The following is a 16,206-nucleotide window of genomic DNA, read 5'->3' as shown; positions in this document are numbered from 1 at the left end:
TACTGTAAAAATACACTGGCAGTGAAGGGGTTAACTTTATTTGGGTGGGAGGGGCTGTGTGGGTCCCTAGGGGCGTGATTCTTACTGTGATTGGCTGTGGCTCTAGCTGTAAGGACACTGATCAACGGATCTACATACTAGATCCGTGTGATCAGTGTCTTTACAGCGAGGAGAATGACAGGCAGCTTGTTTACACAAGCTGCCTGACATTCTCCCTCTCCCCCGACGATCGCCGAGTGGCCGGCGGACATCGGGTCCGCTGGTCACACGCGCGGGGGGGGTCCGTGACCGCGCGGGAGCGCGCCTCCGCGGGCGCGCGCTTGCTCCCCAGACCCTCCCAGGCTAGTGACGTTAATTAACGTCACTTTGCCTGGCAGGGGCTGACCGCTGAAGTAAATCTACTTGCGGCGGTCGGCAAGCGGTTAAAATCTGGCCTGTTAGTGGGCCCTGAGGACCAGGGTTGAGGACCACTGCTTTAAGGGAACAGAATTCATTCTTTTCTTTTTTTTTTAAGGGTTACAAACAGTTTCAAAATGATGATTTTTTGGTGACAGGTTCTCCTTAATGAGACATCCAGGGTCTAAAAGGCCACGGATCTCTCCCCTGCGCTCCACTGAATATAATGCAATGCAGATTGCATTGCATTACATTCTTTCCCAGGTATACTGGCTGGGGACTTCGAGAGGCTGACCCAGGAGTGATGACAGGTCACTTTCCGGGCCAGCAAGAAAGAAGGGAGGATAGTGGATATGAGTCTGCTCTGCTCCCTCCCCTCTACCTGGGGGTACCCGCTATGTTGGTCCCTGGCCAACAAAAGGGCAAGCGGAGCCTGGGATTTATGGCGGGGGTGCGTGTGCAGGGCTGTTACCGGGAGGGTGTGGAAGCAATCAGGCGGCAGTGCAGCTGCTGGAATGCTTCCACCTGACAGGCAGGAGTTTGCTTGTCAGGTTTATACACAGTGGCAGCGGATGTAGCCACCAGGAATGTGTGTAAAATCCCCCACTGTCAGGTCCGTACCATGTACGGACCTGGCAGCGAAAGGGTTGCTTTGTATTTAGGTATTTGTTGTTTTGTGTGTTATCCTCAGACACGTGTTTCCAGTAATGACAGGCAGTGCTCATTAATATGAAGCATTTGTCCTCTAGCCTGCAACACATGCAGCATATATTTGTGTTAACGTTAGTTGTACCTTAACCAGTGTCATTAAACTGTACAGTGCACAAAGTGAACAGGTTAATACTTCTAACATGCAAAGTATTTACCTGTGCAATACTGAGATGAAATTAATAATAGTATGCATAATACTACGTGTGAGTCTTGTTGTGGTTAGAATCTGGCATGCTGAAACAACCCTGTTATATGCCTTGATAGAAAGCCGCTTCCTATTGGGGCACTCGTGCAGGCTTGCTCCTGAACCTTGCTGCCTGTGTCTATAGACACAGACAGCAGGGATAGGGCCTGCCCTCTGCTCCCTCACTACTGGCTTTGATTGACAGCAGCGGGAGTCAATGGCTGCCTCCGCCTCAGCAAAGCCTCTGAGACCAGGAAGTGAGGGGAGAGAAGAGCTGCAGATGGGCACAGTGCTGGATGGGATGAAGGCTCGGGTAAGTATAAGGAGGGTTGAGGGGGAATACTACTACCTAAACATTTTTTACCGTAATGCAAGGAATGCATTAAAGTGCTTGTAAAGTCTCATTATTTTTCCTATAAAAATAACAAACATGTTATACTTACCTCCTATGTGCAGTTGGTTTTGCACAAAGCAGCCCGGATCCTCCTCTTCTCGGGTCCTTCCTCTGTGATCCTGACCCCTCCCTCCTGTTCCATACCCCCAAAGCAAGCAGCTTGCTATGGGGGCACCCGAGCCGAGTCCCAGCTCCTTGTGTCCATTCAGACACCCCCTCTCTTCCCTGATTGGCTAGCTGACTTTGACAGCAGCAGCAGCCAATGGCGCCGCTGCTGTATCTCAGTCAATCAGGAGGGAGAATCTCGGATGGCTGAGAACACTTGTGGACATCGCTGGAGCAAGATCGGGCTCAGGTAAGTGTTAGGGGGTGCTGGGGAGGCTGCTGCACACAGAAGGCTTTTTATCTTCATGCATAGAATGCATCTTGGGTCCCCCGGCAGCAGTCTTGGCTCCCGCTGAGTGCCCCCAGAGCAAGCAGCTTGCTCTGGGGGCTCCCAAGCAGGCTTGCTCCGGAGTCGCTGCTCTGTATGTCCATTCGCACACAGAGCCGTCGCCCGGCCTTGCCCCCACTCTCTTCTCATTGGCTCACTGGCTGTGATTGATGATCAGCTAATGAGGAGGGAGAGTCCCCAGAGAGCTGAGGTTTTCATGCACATCGCTCAATTGAAATGGGGCTCAGGTAAGTATTAGGGGGGCTGGGGAGCGTCTAAACACAGAAGGTTTTTTTTATCATAACAATGCATAAAATGCATTAAGGTAAAAAATTCTTCTGACTTTAGAACCACTTAAAGTTTTGAAATGAAAAATACTGTATGTCTGATTGCATTTGCAGATTGACATTTAATGCAGGCTTACTCTTCCTCTGTCTTTTTTTTTTTTGCATTTACAGACAGTAAACTTTGCTCAAAGCCACGGAGTGGAGGAAAGCTGAGAAGGTAACTGTAATATTCATGTATGTCCTTAGAACCATATTATAGAATAGTTTTGAAATAGACTGGCAAACACCTCTGTGGTCAGCAGTTCCTCCTGCTGACCCTTACATCACTACTGCGTAATGATCCGCAAAGCACAGATGGGTGCCTGGAAATAGAAACTCCCGATCAGCTGAGAGCCTAAGCCAACCGCTCCTGTCCCCCCCGCAGCCCAGGGCTCCAGTGAGTGCTGGAGGGGCAGAGCAGAGAGCCGGTGACTGACAGTCACGACTCTCTGCTCAGAGCGGAGGGGAGAACTAAGCATTCAGCTGTGTTTGATCGCTCAGTTCTCAGTGCAGAGGCAGCAGGGGATAGATGCAGCATCAGATCGATGCTACTTCCGTCTAGGTGAGTATACATGTTTGTTTTTTTTAAAGTCTATACCAGTGTTTCTTAACCTTTTTTTTGTCAAGGCACCCTTTAAAATTATGGACAGACTTGAGGCACCCTCCTAAATTATGGACAGTCTCGAGGCTCCCTTTAAAATTATAAGCAGTCTTGAGGCACCCCATCCTAAAATGTAAACACTATTCTATTAGATATACATAATGCTGCAACATCCACACATGTAGGAGACCCGAGGTGCAAACTAGCACTGACTAGTATTCCAATGTTTCTCTTCTTCCTCCATCATGGTTTTACTCCATCACTCAGCTAATGTGACCCCAAAGGTGATGGAGAGGGGTAGGGGAGGGTCAAACAAGGATGGTATACAGACGACTGACATCGTCCTTATTAACTGATCACCATTGGTTGTTAGGAGGTTGGCAGCTAGAAGGGCCTAATGGTGCACAATGAAAACCTGTGGCTTTGTGTAACTCAAAAGCAGGGTTCATCCACACGCTACCTTGTATACAATTTTTGTGCAATTTTTAGGCATTTTGCTGAGGCACCCCTGAAGAAACTTCAAGGCACCCTGGTTGAAAAAGGCTGCTCTATACTTCCCTTTTAGAACCGATTCACACTAGCGCGACTTGTCAGCCTGACAAGTCGCGCTCCCTCGCGGTCCATTGACTGCTACAGGACCCGTTCTAATAGGAGCGACACAAGTCGCTCCGACTTAGAAAAAAAGTCCTGTACTACTTGGGGGCGACCTCGGAGCGACTTGCATAGACTTCCATTATGTGAAGTCCCTGCAAGTCGCTCCAAAGTCGTGGTGCATGGGACTGCACAAGTCGCCCCCGAAGTAGTACAGAGTCATGCCACCACAATGTGAACCGACTCTTAATATTATTTATTACAGGTACTCATATAACACCATTATTTACAAATAAATTGTACTTTCACATCAGTCCCTGCCCTCAAGCTTACAATCTAAGGTTACATTCATATATACACATACTAAGGCCAATTTAGACAGGAACCAATTAACCTACCAAGTTCTCGGAGGTAATCCGCACAGAAAGAACATGCAAACTCCATGCAGGTAGTGCAGTGGTTGGTATTTGATGACCCTAGTGCTGCTACAGGGAGTACTAACCACTTAGCTACTGTGTCCTGCCTTGGCATTTGGGGGACACTTGGTGGGTATTGTAACTGTTCAGCGAGTGCCCCTTTAAAGCATCTGACTGTATGAGCAGTATGAGCTGTATGAGAGTCATTGCCAGAGAGTATCACAGTACTCCAAATTATTGAAAAGCAAAGTAACACTTTTAAATTGGCAAACGTGATTTATTTATTTTTTTAGTAGTAAACTGATCCCTTTTAAAAAGCAATTGCATGAACAATGATCACAGAGAATCTTAGCATGATCACAAAACATCACATGATTAGTTTTATTTCCGGTGATCAAAAGTTGTCTGTGTACCTCTAGCAGTACAGGACTTGTTTTCTCTGCTACCTGGCCAGGGCACTCCTGCATTTATTAGTAATATGTGGAAGAGAACAACACTGATTACGTCTGCTGTGAACTGAAGACGCATGTGAAATGCTGATGAATGCAAGGACCCCTCTAACACTCAAATCAGATGTCAAAGTGCTAAAATATCTAAGGGAAGATGAAAGGAATAATAAAAACTAAATAGGGTCAGTAAGGGGTTATTTTCTTATTACTACACTATGCCCATATTGATACGTTATGAATTCAGTCTACATCCGCAGCGTTTATTCACAAAGAAATGACGAGCAGGACTGGGCTGCCACGCAGGAATTAGTATACTGAACACTGCCATTACATGTCACTGTACCTAATTATCAGTATGCAATTTACTCTGCACTTGGGGTCATTATTATTACTATACAGGATTTATAAAGTGCCAACAGTTTGCACAGCACTTTATAATATAAAGGGAGACAGTAAAGTTACAATACAATACAATGCAAGAAGGTTAAAGCAAGCCATGGATGATGCAGTTTTCTATCTTGCAGCTGCAACTATGGGTTGCAGGAAAGAAATCTGCTTGATTTCCCCAACAATACAGTCTGTGTTTATGGGGGAATCCTTGCCACAGCGCTGTTGTGTTCTGCCGGCAGGGAGCATTCCCTGCCGGCAGAACACAATGATTACTGCTAGCGGCTATAGCCACTGGCAGTAATTGCATGCAAGAAATCCAACAGGCTGATTGTACTGAAATCGATTGACTTTAGTACAACCAGCCTGCCCATACATAGCTCGAATCCCAGCCGGTACATCTATGGCCAGCTTAAGAGGGCCCTGCTTGTAAGAGCTTACAGTCTAATAGGGTGGGGTAAGTGGTACAAAAGGTCATAACTGGGGGGGGGGATTAACTGATGGACAAATTTAAAGTTTAGTTGCTCGTTGGAGGGCGGGATTAGCTTTCCTGAAGAGATGAGTTTTCAGGGATCGCCTAACGGCAGCCAGAGTAGGACAGATTAAGGTTGAGAGTTCAAGAGGATGGGAGAGGCACTGTAGAAGTCCTGGTGGCGAGCATGGGAGAAGGAGACAAGAGAGCTAAAGAGTAGGGGGTCTTGGGAGGAGTGGAGAAGGCAGTGTGTGTTATTTGGAGACAAGATTGGTGATGTAGCTCGGGGCAGAGTTGTGTGGCTTTGTATGTTGTTGTTAATATTTTGAATTTAATTTGCTGGGTAATCGGTAGTGAGTGGAGGGATTGGCAGAGAGGAGTGGTGGACACTGAGCTGTTGCTAAGGTGGATGAGTCTGGCAGCAGCATAATAGATTGAAGTAGGGGTCGCCTATGTAGAGGTAGACCTAAGAGAAGGGAGTAGCACAGATGAAGGGATCTGTTTTAGGTGCCAAAGGGTTTGTATTTTTGTCCATCCAACCTTACAAAATTACACTGCTCTGCCGCACAGCACAGCCCTGTCTGGCAGGGCAGGAGACCTGATTTTGCTTTGCTGCAGTTAAGTAACACGACTTGTCCTGCTACTAATCTGTTACTGGACAGTGAAAGAGAAGCAGCAGACTGATGACTTCATCTCAATGCCACTTCACACTCTCCTCCTATAAGCATGCTCCTAGAGCAGCTTCTAGCTTTCCCAGTCTGAGCTATGCTGTACAAGGGATTGTAAGAGGTTCAAGCTAAATCAAATTCAGGTACTTACATTGCTTACAGTGAGGGAAAAAAAGTATTTGATCCCCTGCTGATTTTGTACGTTTGCCCACTGTCACTGACAAAGAAATGATCAGTCTATAATTTAATGGTTGGTTTTTTTTAACAGTGAGAGACAGAATAACAACAAAAATATCCAGAAAAACACATTTCAAAAAAGTTATAAATTAATTTGCATTTTATTGAGTGAAATAAGTATTTGACCCCTTCGCAAAACATTAATTAGTACTTGGTGGCAAAACTCTTGTTGGCAATCACAGAGGTCAGACGTTTCTTGTAGTTGGCCACCAGATTTCCACACGTTTCAGATAAATGTGAATGAGAGATTATGTCCTCTCCAAGTCTGTAGGTTTTGAGGCTGCCCTTTGGTGACTCGGACCCTGAGCTCCCTCCACATATTTTCAATAGGAGTAATGGTCTGGAGACTGGCTAGGCCACTCCAGGACCTTAATGTGCTTCTTCTTGAGCCACTCTTTTGTTTCAACTCCTTTGTTCTTGTGTTCTGGGTCATTCTCATGCTGGAATATCAATAAATGACCCATTTCCAATGCCCTGGCTGAGGAAAGGAGGTTCTCACCCAAGATTTGATGGTACATGGCCCCGTCCATCGTCCCTTTGATGCAGTGAAGTTGTCCTGTTCCCTTAGCAGACAAACACCCCCAAAGCATAATGTTTCCACCTCCATCTTTGACTGTGGAGATGGTAATTTTGGGGTCATAGGCAGCATTCCTCCTCCTCCAAACACGGCGAGTGGAGTTTATGCCAGAGAGCTTGATTTTGGACCACAACGTATTGGATCCAGTTCTCCTCTGAATCATTCGGATGATCATTAGCAAACTTCAGACAGGCCTGTACATGTGCTTTCTTGAGCAGGGGGACCTTGCTGGCGCTGCTGGATTTCAGGCCTTCACGATGTAGTGTGTTACCAATTATTTTATCGGTCCCAGCTGCCTTGAGATCACTGACAAGATTCTCCCATGTAGTTCTGGGCTGATTCCTAACTGTTCTCATGATCATTGAAGCTCCACGAGGTTAGACCTTGCATGGAGCCCCAGACTGAGGAAGATTGACAGTTATTTTGTGTTTCTTCCATGTGCGAATATTCGCACCAACTGTTGTCACCCTCTCACCAAGCTGCTTAGCGATGGTCTTGTAGCCCATTCCAGCCATGTGTAGGTCTACAGTCTTGTCCCTGACATCCTTGGACAGCTCTTTGGTCTTGGCCATGGTGAAGACATTGGAATCTGATTGATTGCTTCTGTGGACAGGGGGTCTCTTATACAGGTAACAAGCTGAGATTAGGAGCACTCCCTTTAAGGGAGTGCTCCTAATCACAGCTCATTACCTGTATAGAAAACACCTGGGAGCCAGAAATCTTGTTGATTGATAGGGGATCAAATACTTATTTCACTTACTAAAATGCAAATCAATGTATATCTTTTTTGAAATGTGTTTTTCTGGATATTTTTGTTGTTATTCCGTCTCTCACTGTTAAAATGAACCTACCATTTACATTTTTTAGACTGATCATTTCTTTGTCAGTGGGCAAACGTACAAAATCTGCAGGGGATCAAATACTTTTTTCCCTCACTGTACATATAAAAAAACATGCATTGAATAATATATTAATAAACACAGAACTTTATATCGGTGTCTTTATGTCTGTCAGAAGTTTATATTTAAATCATTATGAAATAACTTTTTCACTTAGAGAATTTCAGAAACAAAGTACTTTGTACCTTTATATAGGAGGGTCTGAGTTCATATTATACATTTGCAATAACCGGTGTATTACATTGTATTAATTCATCCCATAGAACAGCCAGTAATATTTCTCAGGGTCTTCCAAGGATCACCACCCATAACATTGTACAACGCCCGGTATCCCGGACCAATCCCAGAACAGCAGACAGACCCCCCAAAGGAGAGAATTCCAGACAGGTAAGAAGATGAGTACACCCCTTTTCATTTTGGCATAAAGAGGACCAATTGCATTTAATAACATTTAGGATTGATACAAAACACCAAAGAATACTTTATTGTCTTTTGCTTTTGTGTGTGCACATTGGGGGCTGTATTATAAATAATTAAGGCTCTAATAGGATCGGTCAGGAGGGTAGAGGGCCAGGGATGGAACTACATCTTCAGTTGTATAAGCTGTGTTCTACCAAATCGCCAAGTTACAGAAAATCCTCTGGCAAAGGTACAACGCTGGATCAGATGCCATACTCTGACTTCATGGGGGGCAAGTGTCAGAATGTGGAAGTGTGTTAGACCAACTGAAAGCTCGGCCAGCTGTTTTCATAGAAGGAGCTCACTGAGAAAAGCAGGCAACATACACCATATGGCCAAAAGCTTGTAGACACCCGACAATCACACCTATGTGAGCATGTTGGGCATCCCAATCCAAACTGTGGACATTAAAGAGGAAGTAAACTCTTCCTGTTTTTTTATTTTTTTTATTTCCCCCTGCAACGTGCTAGTAGGCATCATTATGTGACACTTACCTGCAAACGAAGCCCGTGTTGTCCCCGCTGCCAGCCGCATCCATCTTCGCCCGTCTTCCTTCTGGGTCTGCAGATTTCGGCTGTTTTACTGGCCAAAGCGGCGTGACGTCACTCTCTCGCGCATGCGCGCGTCAGCCGGTCACGGCACAGGGCTCTGAAGAAACAGCACGGGCGGCCAATTCTTCAGAGCTCATTCTCCCATGACGTCATCTGTGGCATGCAATGTAGATATCTCCTAAACGGTGCAAGAGTAGGAGACATTTACAGTACCTATAGGTAAGCCTTATGAAAGGTTTACCTATAGGTAAAAGTTCTCAAGGTGGGTTTACATCCACTTTAATATAGAGATGTCTTACACCATTCCACCCCCTTTGCAGCCAAGCCAGCCTTCAATCTTCTGGGAAGCCCTTGGATTGTGTCTGTGGTAGGGCTTATTAATGCTAACAGTGCATTTGACAGACATTTGTATTGCTTTCTGTTTTAAAGGATAGGTTCACCTTTACAAAAAATAAAAATAAATAAATGCACATTTTCTGCAGGTAAAAAAATATGCATTTATTTTTTTATGTTAGGAGCCTGTAAAGCATTGCACCTGTGGTCAGCAGATCATTGGTGTAATGCCACGGTCCTGCAGACTGTCTGTGTAGCGGTCTGTCTGTACATCCCATACAGGAAGGCAGTTACTGAATGACAGGAAGCTCAATGAACTACCTAGAGTACTCAACAACACCCTGGTAGTTCATTGAGAACTACAAGCCGACAGCCGCAAAGTCTATCGGTGCTTGTAGTTTTCAAATTCACAGAACGCTGTGAATAGATGAGGCAGCCTGGCGGGCAGCAGTGAGCGGGGGGAGAAGATCCCCTGATCACTGTCAAAACAGGAGATCGGGGGGTGCAGAGGCTGGTGTATCTGTAACATGTTACATGTTACACCCTAAATATAGAATAAAAAAATATGTTACAAAAGGTGAACTTATCCTTTAAAGTGGTTCTAAAAGTACAAGGTTTTTTTTTCCTTAAGGGTCCTTTCACGCGAACGATCCGATCAGATCCGCCTGATCAGATGCTCCATGCACCCCTATGGGGCAGCGGATGTCAACGGAGACATGTCCACTGACACCCGCTGCTATCCGCTTCCGATCCTGTCCGTGAAATCCGGACAGATGGAAACCCTATTTTCCATCCGTCCAGTGGATGGGATCGGATGAGAACGGACAGGCAGTCCAGTCTCATCCGATTCCCCCATAGAGGAGAGCGGGGATCTGACAGCTCCGTCTCTGCACACAGAACGGAGACGGAGCTGTCATCTGCCTGCTCGGCGGGGATTGGTGGATCGATCCCCCGCTGAGCAGAGAACGGACCTCGTTGGACAGCGCATCATGTGAAAGGACCCTAATGCATTTTCTCATTAAGATCAAAAACCTTCTGTGTCCAGAATCCCCCAGTCCTACTTACCTGAGAAGACTGATAGCATGGGGAACCATTGGCTCCTGCTGCTGGTTATCAAATCTTATGGGGGGGGCGGAGTAAAGCATCAATGTCTTTCATTGGTGCGGGCTGTGGGGCTCAGGAATGAGCCTGCACGAGTGACCCCCTTATCAAGTGTCTTGCTAGAGGGGCTACTTGGAAGGGGGGAGGAGCCAGAAGCACCAGCGGGAAACCCCAGAAGAAGAGGATGGGGCTGCTATGTGCAAAATAATTGCACAGAGCAGGTAAGTATAACATATTTGTTCATTTTTTTTTTTAAATCACTTTAAGGCTCCATGCACACTAGTTACATAGTTACATATAGTTACATAGTAGGTGAGGTTGAATAAAGACAATAGTCCATCCAGTTCAACCTGTGTAGGTGTGTGTGACTGTAATCATCTAACATAGCCCTTTATCTCCTGATCCTTGAGATGTAAGTCTAAGAGTCTTTTGAAAGTCACCATACTACCCGCAGAAACCACCTCTTGTGGTAGACAATTCCACAATCTTGTAGCCCTAACAGTAAAGAACCCCCCACGTTGCCTGAGGTTAAAACGCTTCTCCTCTAATCGCATTGTATGTCCTCGAGTCCTCATGCAATTCCTTCGAATGAACAGCTTTTTTTCTAAGCTGAGATCCCCATTAAGATATTTATAAATTGCTATCATGTCCCCTCTCAGACGTCTCTTCTCCAGGGAAAATAAATCGAGCGATTGCAGCCGCTCTTCATAGGTAAGGTCCTCCAATCCCCTAATTAGTTTAGTTGCCCTTCTCTGGACTCTCTCCAGCTCCAACACATCCCTCCTGAGGACTGGCGACCAGAACTGGACAGAATACTCCAGATGCGGTCGGACCAGAGTTTTATAAAGTGGAAGGATTATAGTCTTATCTCTGGAATACATCCCTTTCTTTATGCATGCTAATATTCTGTTGGCTTTGGAAGCTGCCGCTTGGCATTGCATGCTGTTGCCTAATCTATCATCAACCAAGACTCCCAGATCTTTCTCCATTTTTGAGTCCCCCAAGGGTTCCCCTCCTAACATGTATTGTGTTTTTATGTTTTTGGTCCCCAAGTGCAAAACCTTACACTTCTCCACATTAAACCTCATTTGCCATGTCGTTGCCCACTCCGTAATTTTGTCCAGGTCATTCTGTAGGATATCTGCTTCATGCTGTGCAGTTATTGCCCTGGCCAATTTTGTGTCATCTGCAAAAATTGATAACGAACTACTGATCCCGTCCTCAATGCTGTTTATGAATAAATTGAACAAGGTTGGTCCCAGGACTGAGCCCTGGGGCACCCCGCTTACTACCTCAGCCCAGTCTGAGTATGCGCTGTTTATTACCACCCTTTGGACACGGCCTTTTAGCCAGTTCCGTATCCAAGAGCAAACCCTGCTGTCGATACCTGCAGACCTTATTTTATAAATTAAGCGCTTGTGGGAAACTGTATCAAACGCCTTAGCGAAATCCAAGTACACCACATCCACTGGTCTCCCCCTATCTAGCTCACAGCTCACTTCCTCGTAGAATGCTAAGAGATTGGTTTGACAAGAACGCCCATTTGTAAACCCGTGTTGGTTACTACTGATGATGTTGTTGTCTTTAGCATACTCTACGATATAGTCCCTTATCATCCCCTCCAGAAGTTTACATACTATTGATGTCAAACTGACAGGCCTATAATTTCCCGGGATATGTCTCTGGCCCTTTTTGAATATCGGAATCACGTTAGCCTTCCTCCAATCCCCTGGTACATCTCCTGTCCTAATACTGTCAGCAAAGATTAGGAACAGTGGTCTAGATATAACCATACTGAGTTCCTTGAGCACTCTCGGATGTACGCCATCCGGGCCTGGTGATTTGTTTGTGTTAAGTTTATCCAGTCTTTCCCTGATTTCCCCCTCTGTTAGCCATAGTGGCAAGTCCTGTGTATTACTACTAAACATACAGTCATGGTCAGTGTACCCCTCCTTTTCCTGCGTAAAGACTGACGAGAAAAAAGCATTCAGCACGGTTGCTTTTTCAGTGTCCTCTGTAACCATCCTCCCATCATCGTTAATTATGTGTGCAATATGCTCTGCCCTAGTTTTTTTGCTGTTGATATATTTAAAGAATTTCTTTGGGTTTTTTTTACTATCCTCCGCTATTTGTCTCTCAAAGTTGATTTTAGCCATCTTGATTTCGTGTTTACACTTCTTATTTTCCTCCTTGTATTGCTGGAAGGCCGATACTGTGCCCTCTGATTTATATTTCTTGAAGGCCAATTTTTTTCCCCTAATAAGTTTTTTAACGCTACGGTTTAGCCAGCCAGGTTTGGCTTTGTCTCTTCTAAATTTATTCCCCATAGGAATGCACTGCAAGATGCCTTTGCTTAATATGTTCCTAAAGCATTCCCATTTTTCCTCAGTGGTCAGGGATCCCAGGGTTTGGTCCCAGTTTACCCTTTCCATCATTGAGTACAATTTTGGAAAGTCTGCCCTTCTGAAGTTTAGGGTTCTTATGTTCCCCACTTGCCTTTTTATATTGTTATTTATACTAAATGTGATCATCCTGTGATCGCTAGAGCCCAGATTGTCCTGGACTCCTACCTCCGAGATTATGTCTGGGTCATTAGTGATCAATAGATCCAGGATTGCATTCTCTCTAGTAGGGGAATCCACCAACTGTGACATGTAGTTATCCTGTAAGGTTTCCGTGAATAGACGGGCCTTATGCGAGTGTGCAGTCCCCTCTTCCCAGTCAATGTCGGGATAATTGAAGTCCCCCAATATGATGACTGATCCCAGTTTTGCCGCTTTACCTATTAGTGCTAAAAATTCCAGCTCTACCTCCTCCCCTTGGTTAGGTGGCCTATAGCAAACCCCCTCAACTACTTTTCCCTTATCTTCTTCCCTATCGAGTTCAACCCACACAGATTCTAAATCCATGCTCATCCCATCCGTAATGTCACTCCTTTCTAGCACCTTTATATTGTTCTTGACATAGAGACATACCCCTCCCCCTCTTTTTCCTACCCGGTCCTTCCGGTACACAGAATACCCTTGGATATTTGCCAGCCAGTCATGTGAAGGGTCGAACCAAGTTTCTGTTATTCCCACAAGGTCTATGTCCTCCTCATGTACTAACATGTCCAACTCATCCATCTTATTAGCTAGGCTCCTGGCATTAGCATATACCCCTCTTAGTTTTACGGAAGTTAAACGTGATTGGCGGTTATGTTTATTTTTGTTTGGTCTGCTGTTTTCCCGCACAGACCCGCCAATTGATGTTGTTGACCTAATGTCGCTGCTGACCCTACAACTGCCTTCAGTCCTCTGCTCCCTCCTGACTGATTCTACTTCTGAGCCCTCCCCCCCGTCTCCTAGTTTAAAAGCCCCTCCAACTCGGTGGCCATCTTTCTCCCCAAAAGAGCTGTACCGTCCCCATTAAGGTGCAGCCCATCCTTACTAAAGAGCCGGTAGCCGACTGAGAAGTCAGCCCAGTTCTCCAGGAACCCAAACCCCTCCTTCCTACACCAATTCCTCAGCCACTTGTTAACTTCCCTAATCTCCTTCTGCCTCTCCTGTGTGGCTCGAGGTACAGGCAGTATTTCAGAGAAAACCACCTTGGAGGTCCTTTTCCTCAATCTATTACCTAAGTCCCTGAAATCGTTCTTAAGGATCCTCCACCTACCTTTAACTTTGTCATTAGTGCCCACATGCACCATGACCGCTGGGTCATCCCCAGCCCCCCCCATCAATCTGTCTGCCAGATCTGCGATGTGCCGAACTCGGGCGCCCGGTAAACAACAAACTGTTCGGTTCACGAGATCTTTTTTACAGATTGCCCTCTCTGTCCTCTTGATAATTGAGTCCCCAACTACCACAACCTTTCTAACCTTTCCTGAGTTACGGCCCCCCTTCTTCCTGGAGCCGTCCCTCCCCTGGCAGCTGGGGGAGGGTGCATGCTCCAGCTCTGCCACCCCTGAGTTGATATCCCCCTCAGCCTGCAACTCGGCAAACATGTTAGGGTGTACCAACTCAGCACTGGCCTCCCTGACTCTCCTCCCCCTAACATTCCTAACAGTCACCCAGCTGCGTACCTCTGCTGCTTGCGTCTCCTCTATTCCTTCCTCCTCTATGCTGACCCCTGCCAGCGCCTGATGGGTAAAGTCCAAGCTCCTTTCCAGGTTGTAGATGCCACGCAGTCTTGTCACTGTGCTCTCTAGATCCACGATGTGGGCTTCCAGAGCAACAAGTCGCTCACATCTTGCACAGCAGTATTCGTCCTCGATTGTTTCATCAAGGAACGCATACATGCCGCAAGAAGTGCACTGAGTGGCATCCCCAATCCTGTCGGACATTATTACCCACTACTCTATGGGGATAATGTTAACGGCCTGCTCTTCCTTACCTACACTACCTCTAACTTCCCTGGTACTAAACCTGGGGTACCCACCAGTCGCTAATACCCTCACCAGTCACTAGATACTCACCAGTCGCAAGGATACTCACCAGTCGCAACGATACTCACCAGTCGCAAGGATACTCACCAGTCGCAAGGATACTCACCAGTCGCAAAGATACTCACCAGTCGCAAAGATACTCACCAGTCGCAAAGATACTCACCAGTCGCAAGATACTCACCAGTCGCAAGATACTCACCAGTCGCAAAGATACTCACCAGTCGCAAGGATACTCACCAGTCGCAAAGATACTCACCAGTCGCAAAGATACTCACCAGTCGCAAAGATACTCACCAGTCGCAAGATACTTACCAGTCGCAAAGATACTTACCAGTCGCAAAGATACTCACCAGTCGCAAAGATACTCACCAGTCGCAAGATACTCACCAGTCGCAAAGATACTCACCAGTCGCAAGATACTTACCAGTCGCAAAGATGCTTACCAGTCACAAAGATACTTACCAGTCGCAAAGATGCTTACCAGTCGCAAAGATGCTCACCAGTCACAAAGATACTTACCAGTCGCAAAGATGCTTACCAGTCGCAAAGATGCTTACCAGTCGCAAAGATACTTACCAGTCGCAAAGATGCTCACCAGTCGCAAAGATGCTCACCCACCAGTCGCAAGATACTCACCAGTCGCAAGTCGCAGAGCACCTCTCAGTCTATAGTAACCCCTTAGTAGCCTGTATTGCCTGTAGTGTTTGTACTTGTATGTAGTTTGTACTTGTAGTCCCCCCACCAGCCCGCCCCCCTACCAGGAGATCAGATCAGATAGTGTTTTTTTTTTTTTTTTTATAAGCTCAAAAAAACGCTTGATGAAAAATGCTGATTATTGCATTTTTGTGCCCGCTTTAGTGACTTTTAGGAGCATTAGCATTTTATTAGTGTTTTAACAGTACATGAAGAAAAGAAAAAAAAAACTCAAAATAAGCTGTTATGAGCATTTTAGTAGCTGGAAAACGCTCCAAAAAACTCTACAAAACAATTTTTTTTTTCTACTCCATAATGCTGAAGCTCAAAAGACGCTAATAGCCTAATGTAGTGTGCATGGAGACATAGGATAACACTATTTAGCTTCTAGGAAAAGAAGAAATGCTTATAATAGCTTCTAGGAGCTTAAAAAAAAAAAAAAAACGCTAGTGTGCATGGAGCATTAAGGCTTAGTTCACCTTTAGAGACAGACCTATGTTACATGATACACCAGTATTCAGGGTGTAACATGGTAATAAAGCAGCACCCGTATTCACCTCCGATCCCCCACTATGACAGCGGCACAGGAGGTACGGATAGACAGCAGTACTAAGAGTCTGCAGAAGCCTGACATTGCACCCGCCAATCTGCTGTTTACAGGTGCAATGCTGTACAAGCTCCTATATAAAAAATAAAAAATACCCCTTTTTTACCTGCAAAAAAAATTGCATTTATTACTTTTTTTTTTTAAATAGTGAACTTATTAGGTAAGGTATAATATATTGGGCGAGAGAAGACACTCTCCTAGGGACCACAGCTTTGGTTTTATCTTTCTTTATGATAAATAAATGGTTCTAGAGGCAAATATATTGAACCATCTTGATTAGTATTTTTGTAACCTG

The 16,206-nt window shown here is 45.6% G+C and overlaps 1 protein-coding gene across 3 annotated transcripts in view; it reads left to right on the top strand.

Annotated features, from left to right (window-relative positions):
- Positions 1–16,206, top strand: part of KATNAL2 (katanin catalytic subunit A1 like 2) — a 106,995-nt gene that overhangs the window by 27,438 nt on the left and 63,351 nt on the right. For all 3 annotated transcript variants that reach the window (XM_082255114.1, XM_082255113.1, XM_082255115.1), the window contains 2 exons: positions 2,577–2,622; positions 8,005–8,128. In XM_082255114.1, the coding sequence (XP_082111240.1) occupies positions 2,577–2,622; positions 8,005–8,128 (170 nt within the window). The remainder of the gene's footprint in view (positions 1–2,576; positions 2,623–8,004; positions 8,129–16,206) is intronic.

The sequence above is a fragment of the Pelophylax lessonae genome (genome assembly GCF_965119305.1).
Source record: "Pelophylax lessonae genome assembly, chromosome: 1".
Taxonomy (NCBI): domain Eukaryota; kingdom Metazoa; phylum Chordata; class Amphibia; order Anura; family Ranidae; genus Pelophylax; species Pelophylax lessonae.
Note: the sequence above shows the minus strand (reverse complement) of the source record. Positions and strands in the feature narration are given on the sequence as shown.